The sequence below is a fragment of the Natrix helvetica genome, assembly GCF_964273705.1.
Source record: "Natrix helvetica genome assembly, chromosome: 1".
Classification (NCBI taxonomy): Eukaryota; Metazoa; Chordata; class Lepidosauria; order Squamata; family Natricidae; genus Natrix; species Natrix helvetica.
The window spans coordinates 297990490-298008131 of record NC_138548.1 but is presented as its reverse complement, the minus strand read 5'-3'; the positions used below and the strand labels follow the sequence as shown (position 1 = coordinate 298008131).

Here is a 17642-nt window from a genome sequence, read left to right as displayed (position 1 = left end):
AGATTAAGATAAAACTGATCCAGGATTCTGTTTACACAATCAGCAATCAAGACCACAAGTTTTATATAAGCCAAGAGGCCTTCTCTACAGCAACCGTTGTTTAGGCCAAATAGCTCCTGATTTTGGAGGTAACACAAAGACAGCTTAATCAGTAAAAAAAAGAGGACTTTGTCCTTCTTGTTCATTTTTGCTCCAAGGAAAAAGGGACAAGGCTAGCATTAATTATAGATTGGTGTATGGGTTAAGGCACCGGGCTGGAATCTGGGAGACTTGTGAATTCTACTTTGTGCCTTGGGCACAAAATCAGTTGGGTGACCTTGGGGCAGTCACTTTCTCTTACCCATAGGAAGGAGACAATGGTAAAACACTTCTGAAAAACCTTGCCAAGAAAACTGCAGGGACTTGTCCGGAGAGCCTATGAGAATCGGACACAATTGAATAGATGGGGGAAAAATATCTGTTTAATGAAATATCACTTACTTGAGGAAGCTTTTTCAGAAGACTTAAACCAATTGCCCCTGAGCCACAGCCAACTTCCAAAACAATAGGACCATGGGTCCCTGGGAAACCCTGAATGACCCTGCTGCATGCGGAAGTCAATCTCTTCCTCCGTTCTTCATCCAGAATGAGAGAAACCAGTTCCTAGAAGATACAAATATGTATGTATTTATTTATTAAAATTTACTAAATGCTGCCACAATCGTAGATTCTGATGACTCGCAATTATATAAAATCCACAGTCCATAACCAAGACCAAAACCTTAACTATTACATCAATTTCACATAGGTTTCAAAGCTGAGAAAGATGGATAGTCTTTGGCACTTCAGTGCCAAATGGATGCACAAGGCAGAAAGAAGACAGCCGTTGAAAGTTGTTGGGAAGTGGTGGAGAAACTAGAATTTAAAAAGAATAATCTCTGTGTTAAAAGGTAAGGGCACTGGTAGAAAAGTGGAAGATCGCTACAATCAAAATTTCATTTTAAAAGATTCTAGGTAATACTGTAGTGCAGCATTTAGGTTTACTCAGAAGCAAGTTCTACACTTCTCTGATAAACACTTGTAGGATTGCTGCCTTTGTTAATAAAATCACTTTTAGTTCATACAAATTTCTTCCTCCCTCCAACAGAACTTGAACTCATGGCTGATGCTGGAAGAATAGACAGTAACCATGGTAAGAGGACCCTTTGCATACCTTTGAGTTGTGTGCCTGTTGAGCATTCTTGGACCAATAGGCTCTGCTCACTGTCACTCGTGCCCCTTGTGACCTCCTGTTTGGACTATTGCAATGTATTGCAAATGGGCCCCCTTAAGAGCATTCAGAAGTTTCAGCTGATGTTTAGGTCCTGTTGCTCCTGATTCTGGAAGTAACACAGAATCAGCTTCGCTACTAGCTGTTTAGTACCTGATCGTTAATTAACTTATCTAATACATTTTTAATCCCTTTCAAACTGACGATCATTGCTAATTTTCTGGAAGCAAACTCTATAATCATTTTAGGGTTGTAAATGCTATCAGCTGTTTGGCTAATGAAGCACCACTGCTTTGGGGGTTACACTGGCCACCAGTGTGCTTCCGGGTGCAATTTAAAGAGCTGACTGTCACCTGTAAAGTCCTTCAAGAATTACCCCAGAGTCTGCCTTCCCTCAGATGTTTCTATCTGCCAGATCTGGTCCAGCAGGTTGGGTATGTTCTGGATCCCATTAACCATTGAATGTCATCTGGCGGGACTAGATGTGCCTTCTCTGCCATAGCGCCTACCCTCCGGAACATTCTCCCTCCAGAGATTAGGATGGCTCTTACCCCATTGGCCTTTTGGAAGACCTTGGAGACCTGATGATAAACCTGGGATCCTGAGTGTGTGAAGGGCCTTGTTTCCTGGTTATGGCGACACCGACAGATTATAATATTTCTTGGCTTCTATTTATATTTAACTTATTCATTGTTTATATGATTGTTCACTAGTTTGAAATGGTTGGCCATACAAATTGAATAAATAAACAAATAAAAAATGCTTAGGTCTAGTAAAAGAAACAATTTCTCAATGTTTCTGTATATTTCTAAAACCTGAATCTAACCTTTGTGCACCAACTCTGAATCTAACTCTTTGTCCACAAAGAGCACAAATGTTTGTAGGTATGAAAACAATAAAATTGAAAAGACTTTTCTTTAACTTTGACAACCACCTGTAGTTTGTAAACAATGAAGTGGCATGAATATTTATAATGACATATTTTTTTAATTCTTATTTTCGCATTCGGTGCTGAATGACTTGAAAAGCAAACTGCATACTCATATACCTCGCATTCACAACCCCCCCTCCTCTTCCAGCTAGCAAGCAATGCAAAGTAGGTCATAGTGCAGCAGAGGCCACAGAAACTAGAAGGAAAACTTTCCCATCTCTCCCGGTTACTCAAAGGGAGTAAATGCAATTGTGTGACATAATAAGTCATCACTGTGGAAATATTTCACACTTTGTAAAAGGTAATAAAATAAAGTGGCTGGCACCAATGAGTTCTTCAGAGTGCAATTGCACCCTATTGTGCTTAGTTAAGGGAGTGCCTATCACCACCCACCACCCCCATCTCTGCCCTTTTGGACACCCTGCTCCCTCCCCATTGCCCTTGCTCTGTTGTCTATTGACCTTCGTCATCTTCTTCCTCCCACTGCCAAAGTGCATCTGGCTTGGCTCTTTGTGAGGCCATGCCAGGCCTCAGAAAGGTTGTACATGGCCTCAAAGTCTTGTGCAACCAGCAGCTGCCTTAAAAAGAGTCAGGCGGAATCAGCAATGGGAGGAAGAAGTCTGCGAAGGGCAGTTGTGGTGGGCTAGGCAGTGGAGCCCAAGGTAGCCAGAGTGATGGTGGTGAAGTGCAGGGACAACGGAGTCCAAAGTGGCCAAAAGGGCAGAGAAGGGGGTGGAGATAGGTGTGTGGGGAGGGGGAAAAGTTGAGACCGATGTGACTTGGCAGGGAAGGAAAAGCGTGAGGTCTTGGCTGAACATTGGCTGCAGCTGGGACTACTGAAACTGCCATTGCTAAGTGGTGTCTCCCCCCAATGTTGTGGTTAGCAGTGGAAATTCGAATCCCAATTAGGGTCATTAAGCAGACTTCCTGTAATTTCAAACTCAGTATAAACTGTCTCTTATGTGTAAATTCTAGAGTTCCAATAAGGAGACAGATGTTAATACATGCATACAACTCAGATTTCAAGACAAAAATCTTGCTATGTGGAGAATATAAAGTAGAGCTATGTGATTTATTCTTTTACATGATAATTAAATTGAGTTGCTAATTGAATGAATAAGATAATGGAAAGATAATTAAATATAGGTTAAAATATATGAAATATGGACACATATAGAACTTTTAAGAAGATGAACAAAAGTTAGGTGTGTATTGCTTGTTATTTTATATAGCAGATCAATGGAATTGTAAGAAGCATTGAACAGCAAGGATTGTAATTTTAAAGACAATTAAATGTAAGCTAAGTAAAGATATGGAAAAATGGAGGGGGAACTTGAAATATACTTATAATGGAAAATTATTGAGATTATAAAGACAGAACTAAAAATTTGGAGTGTGTAATGATGTATAACTATACAATATTATGAGAATAGATGGAAATTGTAACCAATTCCACATTTCGGTCAAAAATAAGTTTGGCGGTGTGTGTTTAAAAATATAATTGCTATATATGTATACTTTTTTTCTTTCCAAAAAAATAGAAGGAGGATATATGTTAAAATTAAAGATGTTTATTGAAATGAAATTATAAATACCATCAACATAAAAGGTAGCTGGCTCAGAGGCTACCTTCATCTCATTTACCAAGTAAATGAGATGAAGAGTGTGGAAGAGAGGAGAGAGGTAAAGGAAGAAGAAAGTTAGGAGAGAGGGAAGGGGGGGAAGAGGAGGAAAGAAGGAGTGGAAAGAGGAGAGAGGAGAAGGAGAGAGGAAGGGGAGGTAGAGAAGAGAAGGAGGACAGGGGGAAGAAGAAGAAGTGATGGATAAGGTACAAATATGGTGTATAGAAAGCAGAAGAGCCAATAATATTTCTTGAGGGTTGATGGTAAGACAAATTGACATAAATATTTAATAATACAAAATAGTATTGGTTATGTAACAGTATACATGTGGTTATTTGTATGAAAATGAAAAAAATAAAACACTTTATTATAAAAAAAAGATTTCAAGACTAAAGTCAAGATAAAACACAAAAGTGTGGCAGGGCTAAGAGATGCTTCTGGAACAATCTAGCAAACCATTGTGAACTTTTTTCTAATCAACTCTAGGCAGTTTGAAAGCAGTGAAATACTATTTTTTTAAATTAAATGATCGACGAACCTGAATCCTGTATCCACGTCATTGTATTTATGTTTTCCACTATTCTCCAATTACTATTGTGAAAAATAAAGTACTAAAAGTAAAAAGACCAGTTTCTTGTATAATTAATAATATATCAGCACCTTCCATTTTCTATTGCTTTGAGGGACAATATAAAGCAAACTTTGATCTGTATTGGTTTCATTGATTTTGGTTAAGTTACTAAAGGACCAACCACACTCAACGTGTAGTCCTCAATAGAACTGCATCTACATGAAGGGAAGTATGCAGTGGAGTACCCCAAGGCTCTGTTTTAGGCCCAGTATTCTTCAACATCTTCATCAATGATTTGGATGAGGGGATAAATGGGGAATTCATCAAATTTGCAGATGACACCAAGCTGGCAGGAATAGCCAACACTCCAGAAGATAGGCTTAAGATACAGAAGGATCTTGACAAACTTGAACATTGGACACTATCTAATAAAATGAAATTCAATGGTGAAAAGAATAAGGTTCTACATTTAGGCAAGAAAAACAGGTACAGTATAGATGAACAACTTAGAACTGAGGAGAAATTTCCTGACAGTTAGAACAATTAATCAGTGGAACAGCTTGCCTCCAGAAGTTGTGAAAGCCCCAGCACTGGAAGATGATGTTGGATAGCCATTTGTCTGAAATGGTATAGGGTTTCCTGCCTAGGCAGGGGGCTGGACTAGAAGACCTCCAAGGTCCCTTCCAACTCTGCTATTGTACTGTACTGTACTGTACTGTACTGCATTGTATAATACTTTTCCCATTGAAAAATGCCCAAGATAGTCAATGTTTTTTCTTAGGAATAGCAAAATATGTTATTTTTTTCTTTATGTGGAGAATTTAGAATTTAAAAAATTAAAAGCTGGATATTTTGGAGAAAAAGATCACTTATTTCTGGGAAAAAAAGCCATTTTTAAAAGGTCTTCAGTTCTGTTAGTTTTGCTAAGATTCAATGCCATGTTTTGTACGAAAACAGTACAATAGCTATCCAATGTTCCTCAGAAAACCTGTAATATCAGAAGTGCATTGCAGTAAACAGAAACTGCAATGCAGATAGGACACAGCCTGAAGAAGCCAATGTATTTGAAAGTGTGGCTGTTTGTTTCCCTCCTCTCCTTATCAAGTAAAATGGTCTGGCCGTGAACCAAGGAACCAAACAGTTCCATGACGTTTTATACTGTAGAACCCAAGTACACAGATAGAACAGCTACCTGGATGAGAAGAAGAAAGAATTCAAATATTTTAATGATTTTCACCATCAAATTATAAGGAATCAACAAAACCCAAATATGCAGAGAGAAGGGCAATTACAATGTCACAGGAAACAGCCAAGTAAGGCATATACAGATCACTGCTTGGGATCTTCTACATGAAGAAGGCCACAGGTTTTAATTCTAGGCATGTCCACCTATTCTGTCCTCTCCATTTTTCTGCCTGTACTGTTTCTTTCATGCAGACTGGAATTGTAACCATATTTAAGAAAGAGTCTAAGACTAGCTCTGTTTTGTGTCTTCTGAAACTCCGAAGATCTGAATAACTCCTGACTTCAAGCTGTTTCAGGGAAACCTGTTTCGTGTCGGCCAGAGCCTCACTCCTGTCAAAAAAGTTACCACTGTAATTCATGCAAACTTCACCTAACATATTCAGCAAGCCACTTATTTTGGTCAGTTGTTGTGGAAAATCTCTAGTCCTTTTCGTAAAAAGACAAAAATACCCAGAATGGTTCAGAAAAGTTTTTGAGGTGTATTGCTGCATTTCTCTGAATCAAAGGAACAAAGAACAGGAACAAATGATTCCTAGAAGAAAAAGTAGGTTGTAAAATAAATATGAACTTTGACCAAACTTACTTTCCTTTTCTCTAAACAGAGAAACATCAATAGGGAAGAAGAAACATACACCAGGAAACCTATTAAAACAGCAGAACAATAATTCCTAGAAGTCAACCCAATAAAATAGCTGTTCTCTGAATTTTAAACCAATCTGCCCCCTGGTGGCCGGGCCTATTTTTTTTTTTTTTTAAAAAAAAACAGAAATAAGCACTAACAGGAAAAAGCACACAAAAATTCCTTTTTCTACAAAGCCCATCGCTTTATTCTTTTTCAGGAAAAGCAAGATTATAAGTAGTAAAAAACAGTAAGTTATATCAATTAAGGGCATTACATCTACAAAAAAAAGAAAAGAAAAGAAAAAGAAAACATAGTTTATACTAAAATGGTTCACTATTTGGAACCAAAGCAGGCCGGATGCCCTTCCTGTCGCGAATGAAAAGTTTGTAGCAGATATTTACTCATCGTACCCAGAGAGAGAAATATCAGCCGCTATTTAGGATTGAACTCACAGCTTCCTGATTGTGAGGCGAGAGCTCCATCTCTAGGCCACTGCACCACTCTATACCTTCACTACACGGGCTCGTAAAAATACACTAACACTGTCAGGAAATTTCTTCTTATTTCAAGGTTGGTTCTCTCCTTGATTAGTTTCCATTCATTGCTTCTTGTCCTCCCCTCAGGTGTTTTGGAGAATAGCCTGACTCCCTCTTCTTTGTAAAGATGAATTCCTAGGAAACGGCTAATCTTATAATAAATACTGACAGTAGTGGACTACAATACCATGTTTATTCCTTTAGAAAGCCCAAAGGATGCTCTATTGGGTTACTGTTCTTTCCTTATTTGAGGAAAAATCTTCCTTTCCTTCTCAATCTGCACTGGGATACACATTAGCTAAGGAAACGAGGAAAATCCTCCAAGCACATAAACAGCACACTGTTAAACATTTTTATTTGGAAGACTCACTGCAAATTTCATCAAGCAAATTGGTAGATTTATTGTAAATTTCATCAAGTTTTATAAATATTCCCAAGTGTAAAAAAAAAAAAAGCTACAGTCAGCCGATTAGAGAGTAGAAAAAGGGTGTTATGTTCTTCTGATAAATGGAAAAAGAGAAGTATTTTGTAGTTGCAGTTTCTTTCATCATCTACCATTTAAATGACATTCCTGGAAAAAGACCCACAAGAAAAATCCTGTTGTTTTGAAATAAGCAAAGTGACCTTGCACAGCCTATGAACTTTGAGTGATTAAAAGGCTGGTCAGCCACTCAGCTTGTGCAACAAGATTTATATAAATATTGTGCTGGTGATTCTTGGAAGACACACGGTCATGTATTTCTATCTTGCTAAGTGCTGCTTGAGCACTCAGTTTCTCTCTATTCTTTTTGATCATGATGATGATGATTACCAACATACCCAAACCTAGTTAAATACACTAAACCCAAGATAGAAATATCCAGAATCAAAGATCTCGTCAGCCACTGCCTCACTACCTACTTTCAGTTTGATGGATAAATATTACCAACAAATCAGAGGCCTCACAGCAAAAGGCGTTATACAGCCTCTAGAAAGCCTCTACTAAAAGTATGGATCTGGTATGTAGATATGCCATAATAAAAAAGGGAGAACTAGTAAAGAAACATGAAACAATTCAAAGGAATAAAGTTCACAATGGGAGAAGAACATTATTCAGACAAATGTGCTGTAGCAACACAGAACACCAGAAAAAGTAAACAGACTGCCTATACAACAGTGGTTCCCAACCTTTCTGGCTTGGTGGCCCAGCTGGGGCGGGGGGGGGGGAACAGGACCTAAACCAGGATGTGTGAGTGGTGGGCTGGTGTGCATGCATGCACATGTGGGGACGCAGCTTGATTAACATGTGTGGCGGTCCGGCAAGCATGCATACATACATGCCTGCAAGTTGAGCTATGCGCACTTGTGCATGCACACCAACCCGCTGCTTGTGTGAGTTGACCCGCACGAGAATGTGCACTGGCCTGCTGCTCATATGGGATTGCAAATAGGCTGCGGTCTGATAGTGATCCTCAGCCTGGTGGTTAGGGACTCCTGCTATACAATATCTCCCAACAAAATAGATACCCATACAACTTTAACAAAAAGTACCTGACCCCTCAATCCACTATAGCACAAGCAAAACAAGCTGTGAAAAATAGAACAGAACCATACATTTTATAAATAACTAACAGACTATTACAACCTCACAGCATCACCGTGGTAAATAAACTAACTAAAGCCCTCCAAAACAACTTAAACCAGAAGCTCCAGTAGCCCTCCCCCCAAACCCCATATAATACCCCAAAAGACATTACAACATACAGTGTGACAGACATGATGTAGGACAACTGGGCCGAAGACTACAGAGTGCATCCATGAACACCACCTAGCAATTAGAAGTCACAATGAAAACTTCTTATTTTCACAATGCACAGACTCACCCATAATTTGAACTGGGAAACTGTGAGCATCCTAGACCAAACTAGATCTAAAGGTGCTAGAGAGTTTCTGGCATTGAGACAAATCGGCTTTCAATAGATACACAGAGGTAAAACTACATTTAAAGTCTATGCAAAAGAGGCAATTAAAAAAAATGAAACAAAAAGAGCAGAACAAGCCTGCCCAGAGCCCACACCCCAGGGGTGGGTTGCTGCCAGCATTACTGCCAGTTCGAAGCATGCGCAAAAACTGTGCCCGCTCCACCCGTGTGCGCAGTTGCCCATAAATAGGTTTGCGCATGCTCAAAACATTAAAAAATGGGGAAAAAACATGCCGCGCCAGCCAGGAAACCAGTTTCGAGGTGTGGCAGGCCTGAGTTGCTGCTGGTTCTGGCGACCCAGGCCGGCAAACCACCACCAGTTTGGCTGAGCTGGTCCGAACCGGTAGGAACCCTGCTGCACCCAGATATAGGAAGGGATTAACATCAAACAAACGATCAAGAGAAAACAACACCGTAATCTAGGGACTCTCAGGGAGAAAACCCCACTCACTGGCAGGGCAAGTATATAAACAGGGAGAAAACTCACACTCACCAGGACTGATGGTTTTATTTAATCATTAGGCAATGAAATGTCTGCAATCAAGCTCAGAGAAAACCAAGGATTCCACAGATAATTGTTTTTCTCTACACAAACAATAAACTGAGTCAGTAACATGGAAGCATTTTTAAAAGGAATATTAAAATAGGACCTATTTAGAGAATTTCAAGTGTTAAAGTAGCTGTAGTATTCCAGGAAGATATATGAAGAAATATCTGGTTCTAACATTATGCTCTTCCGACTGCCAGTCTCTGTTAATCATTACATTAAATGTGCATTTTATTGGTAAGAAGATCATTCAAAAACTAGTACAGTGTAACTTAACTGATAACTAACTGATAACAAACTGACAACTCCCACTCATCCAGTTCAGGTCCATTCAGAAATTTGAGCAAAGAGAGGGAGAAAGATAGAGGATCTGCTAAAATTAAGGCCTGAAAAAAGAAGCTCATTGCTGTGTTTTGCTTCAAAATTAGCCCCACATAATATTTGATCTGTTGGCAAATACTAAGGTAGAACCCAACAGTGTACTTAACTACAAACCAGACTGGCCTAGGTAGATTTCAAAATAGCGTGACGACTCTTTTGTTTTCCCTGTGACTGCTTGCATCACATACTTGTTTAAAAATTGGGTGGGACAGGCTGCAGTTCGGCGACAATGAGAGCCTGGCATAGAAAGTAGCATTACGATTGTCAGTTTTGGGTTGGGCTATTCCTTTCAAGCTCCTTTTGCAAAGGAAGATTTGGCATCCAGATTATCAAGGGTTGTACTGAGGTTCAGATCTTTTGTTAGAATCTGGGATCGGTAAGGGATCACAAAATAACTCATCATCATGTTCCATAGCAAGGCAGAAACTGTCCTTGCCCAATGGATAAACTGTAATTTCCAACCTAGAAAAACCACAGGAACTGGAAACTTTTAGTTGTTGCTTTTTGGCAAACATAGATACTCTAGACATCAGGTTTGTGAAAAAAGTGAGACATTCAAGAGAAAAATTGCATCAGATAAGAAAATGGCAATTAAACTAATTCTGAAGTTTCTTTCAAGTCTTCAGACAATGGAACCAACATATAAATGTAAAATCTCTATGGTTATGAGAAGGCAGAATCAAGAAGAATCTCCTGTCTCGGGGAAGGGGCCAACGTCGCAACGATACAGACGTGCGGTCTCGATGCTCCCAGACCGCAGCTGATACTTTTGCCGCTGGGTGGTCCAATCGGACCTAAACCATCCTGTAAAGACGGTGAACAGGAAGAATATGTCTTGCTGATCTCAGGGACATTGCAAAGTCCCTGATCGATCCAAGAGAAGTTCTTCAAGCCGGCAACAAAAAATCCAGCCATTAAGACTGATGAAGTCGGAGCGGCTCCAAAACGGAAGGATACGGAAAGAGAAAGTGTTTCCAGCTGGTGAGGAATTTTTACCGTTTTAAAAGAGACTGCCTATAAAAAACTTAAAATTAATTTAAATTGGAGAACAGAAGAAATAAGCGGCGGATTTAAGTTTGGAATGGTTTTGGACAGTGGGTTATCTTACTTTCAAATGCTATTTTCATGGATGGAATTTATGCAAGCCTTTTAAAATGAATGGATTAAGTTTTCTTCTATTTTTTTTTCTTTTATTATTCTTTGTAACCTATGGACTAAAATTCTCCTCTTTCATTACTGTGGGTGTTCTTCTAACTCATTCAAGAATCGGACTTTTTAAAAACTTGAAATACAAAAAAGATACAAAAAGATACAACAAAGAAAATTGCAACAATAACACTGCTACTCGGAGGATGGAGGTTTGTGTATTGGAAATGAAACACTCTTACTTTTCTCACTGATTATCCTGGCTTGGCACTCCAAGGTCTCACTGCTTGTTTATAGAGAGTGATAAGAAGAAAAGCATACAGATGTCCCTTTGAAGTATATCTTTAACCAGAGAAAAGTGAAAATAAAATGTTATTGTGAATCTATGCTTAATCTTGTTAAAACCTTCCAAGCCAGAGTAGCAGTGTTTGTTAGCTGGAGATAATGGCACAATTTCAACAACAGAAAGAAACTTTAAGCCTGCAAAAGATATTCTTACAAATACAGAAATTATCAAACACTTATGAGAAGATAGAGAAGAAGTTGGAAGACTTAGAGCATCTAACAGTAAAATATGATGAAGAAGTTGGAGATGTTTATCAAGTGGAAAAAGTGGTGGTTTAAATCCTAAAAATCAAAGTGGAAAATGAATATAAAGAAATTAAATTTGCTGATATTTATGGTGATTGGTTTGTCTCTGAAAATGGAAAGAGTGGAATACTGAAAGAGGAATTAAATGGAGAGGAAATCTACTCCAGATGGCAAGATACAGAAGAAGAAAAAACAAAAGAATTTATGGATTTAAAGAGAGAAATTTTATTAGCAATATCATTGATAACACTACCCACAATCAAAGATAAGCTGATTAAGGAAACAGAAGAAGGGCATCGAAATTACATGAGAGATTTTATAAGCAAGGAGTTGCTAAAAGGAGTCCATACAAAGTTGATTAAGGAGATGATTAGAGGACTGACACCACAAATGGCAGAAGATATGAGACTGTTTTGCTACTGGAAAGATACAGGTTGATAGATGGAAGAGTATAATTTAAAATTAGTTAAACTTAGTGAAATTTAGTGACAATAGATATAGTTAAATAAATAACTGATAATGATAATAATGTATACAATGCGTAGTGTTATGATAAGTAATAATTGGATATGAATATTGAATGGTATCCATGAAAGGAAGATTAGAAATCCTTTTGGATTATATATAAAGGTTAATAAAAAAGAACTAAGTTAGATACAGTTAAGTCTTGATTATTAGGGGGGAAATGTTATGATACAGGATATAGTTAATTAAAGGAGGGATAATGATAACAACATATATATAGGTATGGGTACAACATAAGGAAACTGGATGTAAATTGTAAACAGTGATTTGGAAAGGAGGATTAGAAAATTTTGTTATTAAATATTATGGATGTTTAGTTAGAATAGGACATAAGGATTCAGTGTTATTGGAGGGTTTTAGAAATAGTAAATGAAATGCCAGTATGTGGTTATGTATTAAATCTTGGTATATTTTATGATGAAGCACGTTTAAACAATTATAGTCAAATGAAAATGGAGGTATGATGATGGTAACATGTATAAATATTTGAGCTAAAATACTTGAGTTAATATGAATTATGTTTGTTGACTGTGGAAGAGATGCACGAAAGCCTTTTATAACCAACTGATACACTTTCTACAGTATGTAAAGAAGGATGTGTTGTGTTTGTTTTGAAAATTAAAAATACATTTTTTTATTTTTTAAAAAAGGAAGAACCTCCTGTCCTTATTTAGGTTCCCTGAAGCTGGCTGATCACCATTGTGCTTCCTTCAAAACAAGAGGTTGCAGGCACTTATATGCATGTAGAAAACAGCTGCAGTTTTTCCTTTCTAATAACTTGCCTCTGTCTCTGGTCGAGGAATGAAAACTGGAGGCTTCATCTTGAGGGTCAGATCTTGGAAATCCCATTCACCAAGAACATACTGTACTGGCATCCTGGAATAGAAGGTGAATTGTGTGATACTTTTGGTACAAGATGTTATTATCTCATTTATTTTCGCATCGTTTGCTTAAACACAAACTGCACTGGCAGTCCTTCTCTTTGTGAAATGAAATGGAAGGCAAGAACATCCAGTACCACCAGAGGCATTTTATCATAAATAATTTCTAAATGTACCTTGATGTCATTAAGAAGCTCTTCTGAAGGCAAAACTTTTCTGTCTATAAATTCTACTTTTTTAAAAGTATAGATGCTGCCCATTATGTCGTAAGCTGTGACAGTAAAAAAACAGACAACCCAATTTAATGACCTTTTGTGCGATGGTTGTTAAGCAAACTACCATTAAGCTATGGGCCAGTTTTGCTGAAAACGGAAAGTGAATGCTGGGTTTCAGCAAAAAGGCTGTAAATCCCTATTCCTTTCTAGCTCCAAATTACCCACCATTTAGTTTAGTAATGAAACACCTGCAAGAAAACAACTAAGCTCAGAGTATACCAAGGAACCCACAAACTGATACTATAGAGAACTCTTGAAATGTCACTAATAAACGTACAGGCTGTTCTCAGTTACCGTATTTTTTGGAGTATAAGACGCGCCAAGGTTTTGAAGAGGCAATTTTTAAAAGAAAGTAGGTAGGTAGATAGAGGGATAGAGAGGGAGAGAAAGAAGGAGAGAGAAATATAGTAGGTATCGTGTTTCCCCAAAAATAAGACAGGGTCTTATTTTCTTTTTACCCCTGCAATAAGCGCTTGGCCTTATTTTCGGGGAGGTCTTATTATTTTTGAGGTGCAGGAGGCGGCAAGCATGGTCACCTCATGGCTGCTGCTGCGTTGCAATATTTTCGGGGGAGGGCTTATTTTCAGGGGAGGGCTTATTTTAGGGCATGCGCTCAAAAACCCGATTGGGCTTATTTTCCGGGGCGGACTTATTCTCGGGGAAACAGGATAGGTAGGGAGAGAGAGAGAGAGAGAGAGTAGTTAGGTAGATAGGTAGGTAGATAAAGGGATAGAGAGAGAGAGAAAGAGAGAGAGAGAGAAATACAATAGGTAGGTAGGGAGAGAGTGCGTAGGTAGGTAGGTAGAGGGATAGAGAGAGAAATAGAAAGAGATAGAGAGAAATACAGTAGATAGGTAGGGAGAGAGAGAGAGTAGGTAGGTAGGTAGGTAGATGTTTCCAGGTGTATCTATCCATGTGCTGGAGAAGGAAACTGCTGATAATCTGCAGCACCTTAAGACATTGTTTCTGCTGGAACAGCATTTGATCCATGTAATTCTCATCAATCAGTTAAAGAGCTTTCCAAAAGAGGGAAAAAAAGTTTTTGCACTCAGCAAACCTCCCCAAAATGGCCCGTTTTTCACGAAAACGTGCCCTTTCTTTGTAAAAAAATTTGCATGCATAGCCTTATGGTGGCTTAGAGAGTGCTGCTGGGGGCTGGGGGGGGGGACGGCCCATTTTTTGTTTATTTCTGCTTTCCCCAGCTCCCAGGAGTTCTCTGAAAGCCTCCTTAAGGGTATGCAAAGCCATTTTGGTGAAGGGGTGGGATTTTGGGAGGCAAAAAATGCTGTATTTGATGTATAAGACACATCCAGATTTTCAGCCTCTTTTTTGAGGAAAAAAGATCCGTCTTATACTCCAAAAAATACAGTAATAACCCAACAGTTCTGCTTTGGACCTATAGAAGTTAGTCACATATAAAACACTAATCAAAGAGAGGGAGGGAGGGAGGAGGGAGAGAGAGAGAGAGAGAGAGATTTCCAAAAGAACATTACTGTCCAAATAAATTTGTAGCTGATAAATGAATCTAAGCTGAGTAAATTGAATCATGTCACAGAGGCCACGTCTGACTCCAGTGACCCAAATGGATCAGGAACACCCAAAAAATGTTCATCTGATTCTTCAAGGGGAATACCAAGTGTGCACCACCAACATACACAGAACAAGTTAACCCTCACTTGTTGCAACCCATGTGTAACTTATTTGTTCCAAAAAGAAAATGAACTATAAACTATTGTTAATTTAGAATTAGACAGAAAGCAAGCAAGTAAATTCAAACTACTGAAACAATCAATTCCAATCAAGTTAAACTTTTCTTAGAAGTAGTCTATTTCAATGAATAATTGCTAAAATTAATTGTAACTCATATGTAGAAAGTGCAACTGTTTGATATTTTCAAATAGTGCTAATTTCAACTTGCAAGAAACCAAAAGTAATAAATGAATCAATTACCCTCCCAATAAATATTTTCGTTTAGAATGGGTGAAGTACCTTATCTGACACCTGCTTTGCTCAAAATAACTCCTTTATTTAATACTTGCATGATAATTTAGGAGGGTTGTGATGGCTCAGCAGTTAAAGACACTGAGTTTGTCAGTTGGAAAGCTGACAGTCTGGATTTAAGACCCGAGCACCGTCCAACTGAGTGACTCCTGTTACTTGCCCATTTCTGCCCATCTAGCCATTCAAAAGAATTCAAATGTGAGTAGATAAATAGGTACCACGTCGGTGAAAAGGTAACAGCGTTCTCTGCACCTCAGGGTATAGTCATGCTGACTAGAGGATCATGGAGATGACTGTGGCCAACACTGACTCCCTTGGCTAAGAAACAAAGATGAGCACCATCCCCTACGACTGGATGAGGGAAACCTTTATTTTTACCTATTATAATTTAAGCTAGTAAATATTACTAGGTCTGCTAGCTCTAACATCTCTTTGCTGATGCAATTCTTAGTACAGCTTCATAGATTTCAAACAGATTTACTCATAATTTAATTACACAGTAAATGCAAATCTACAATTTTGCCATAAAGGGGATAGTTAATATTATTGAACTCTCTTTTATTGCTTATTCCTAACTCAACTGTGTGTGGTGGTGGTGGTGGTGGTGGTGGTGGTGGTGGTAGTGGTGGTATATCTCCTTTCTGGGTTATCTTGATATTGTCTCTCTTAAAAAGAATTATATACATATCTCATATCTCTTTTCCCCCAATATTTCGGGACACAGAGAAGGCTTCAAATTAGGTGATGTTGCAATTTGGCTGCTTTAGTTTCTACTTGCTCCATGTTTATAAAGAACTCATGGATGAAAATAGAAAGACCAGAGTGCCTACCGTTGTAGTCGTTTAGCACAGAGCTGTTGGATCTGTTTTTGTTGCTTTGCTGAAAGGGGAGCAGATATGCTGCTGGCATTCAGACTCTGGAACTGAATAACAAATATTTTATTTTAAACAAAGTCTACATGTTCTTTCTAAAACAGTCACCTACTCACCATAAATATATGTCCATTATTTTTTTAAAAATTACGGAAAAACTAAATCCATTTAATCCAGTATGTTGGATGACATTCTGATATGCCACCACAATTTGATGTCATCCGGAAACACTGGACTTTCTCTCCTTTGGGGAGATGGTGGTGAAGGCTTAACTAACATCAGCAAAGGAGAATAGCAACAATTTCAGCATTGTAAATTCCTTTCAAGGCCATACTGCTTCTAAATGCGAGAGGCTCATAATAATTTGTATGACAGATAAATAGTAAACAAGTGTAATTCCCATTTCAGGTAACCACTGGCAAAAAAAGAGGTTCAAAGCTGGCAACGTGAAGGCTGACAGTCGATAAATTTCTTATCTACTATACTAGCCTGTCAATTAAAAGCATATTTGACAGATGCCTCTCCAGCATCCAATTAAAGGAAATTCAATATCTGCATAAATGGCTCCACTAACAAATCGCCTTATCTCTTCCTTTAACCAGAATAGCTCATAAAGGCTAATTTTCATTGAATTAATTATATACACTGATCAGTGATGGGTTTTGGATCCCGTCGCAACCGGTACGCTGCAACGGGACCGGGCGTCCTCATCATACATGCATGCTGCACATGCTACTGTCCAGCGACACTCAGCTGCTTGGAGGAGGTCGTGCATGAGCCACATGCTGTGCGCACGTGCGCAATTGGCCGATTTGCATCAAAAAGTGGTAAGGAACGTGGGCAGGCGGGTGGGCCAAACGAGCCACCATTCTGGTATGGTGGCTGCTGCTCCCAGCTACCACTGGTATGCCCGTACCGTGCCGTACCGCCGAGAACCCACCACTGACACTGATGGTATCTGACCATCTACAGTAAGAAAAATAGGTGAGTACTTTAATTTCTTTACTCTTCTATATTTCCTAATTCAACACTCTTAATTTCTGTCTTTCATCAATCCTCTTCCAAATGAAATATTTTTGGTCATATTTTACAAATTCCAACATTTCCCCCCAAAACCCTAAATCAGTAGCTATCTTCCTGCAATTTAAATTTATTACTTAGTATACGTACTCTGAGACAAAGCAATATAATTAATGCTAAATATCAATATTAACAAATATATACAGTGGGAAATGATAAAATCACAGAGTTGGAAATTTAAGCCACCACATCCAAATTCCTGCTCAGTGCAGGAATCCAATTTAAAAGCATTGCTAAGAGATGGTTGTTCTGCCTCTGCTTGAACACATTCAGTGATACGAGCATCAGTGAAATGAAATGTATTAGCTATATAAAACTGTATGCAGGTTATCTATTTTTATTTGTTAATTATTTATGTTGCCCATCTTCCCCTATATGGTGACTATTTATTTTTGCGGGTTTCTTAAAATATAAAGGCAGTTTTTAATCTGAACACCTTTTAAGAAGAATTGCACTTTAGATATGCTAAGCTACTTGTGACACAGGTAGGATTAAGGCTGTTTACACTTTTTCTAATTACTAAAAAATCCATGGTTTACCAAGCAGTTATAGCTGGTGATCATGATAAAAATGTTAGTACCCAAGAAAAAAAATGTTAGTGCCTAAC

The 17642-nt window shown here is 38.4% G+C and overlaps 1 protein-coding gene across 1 annotated transcript in view; it reads right to left on the bottom strand.

Annotated features, from left to right (window-relative positions):
* HEMK1 (HemK methyltransferase 1, mitochondrial release factors N(5)-glutamine) overlaps positions 1-17642 on the bottom strand; it is a 62974-nt gene that overhangs the window by 42465 nt on the left and 2867 nt on the right. The window contains exons 3-5 of the mRNA XM_081936778.1: positions 15914-16005; positions 12709-12802; positions 481-642 (exon numbers count right to left, since the gene is read on the bottom strand). Coding sequence (XP_081792904.1) covers positions 481-642; positions 12709-12802; positions 15914-16005 — 348 coding nt within the window. The remainder of the gene's footprint in view (positions 1-480; positions 643-12708; positions 12803-15913; positions 16006-17642) is intronic.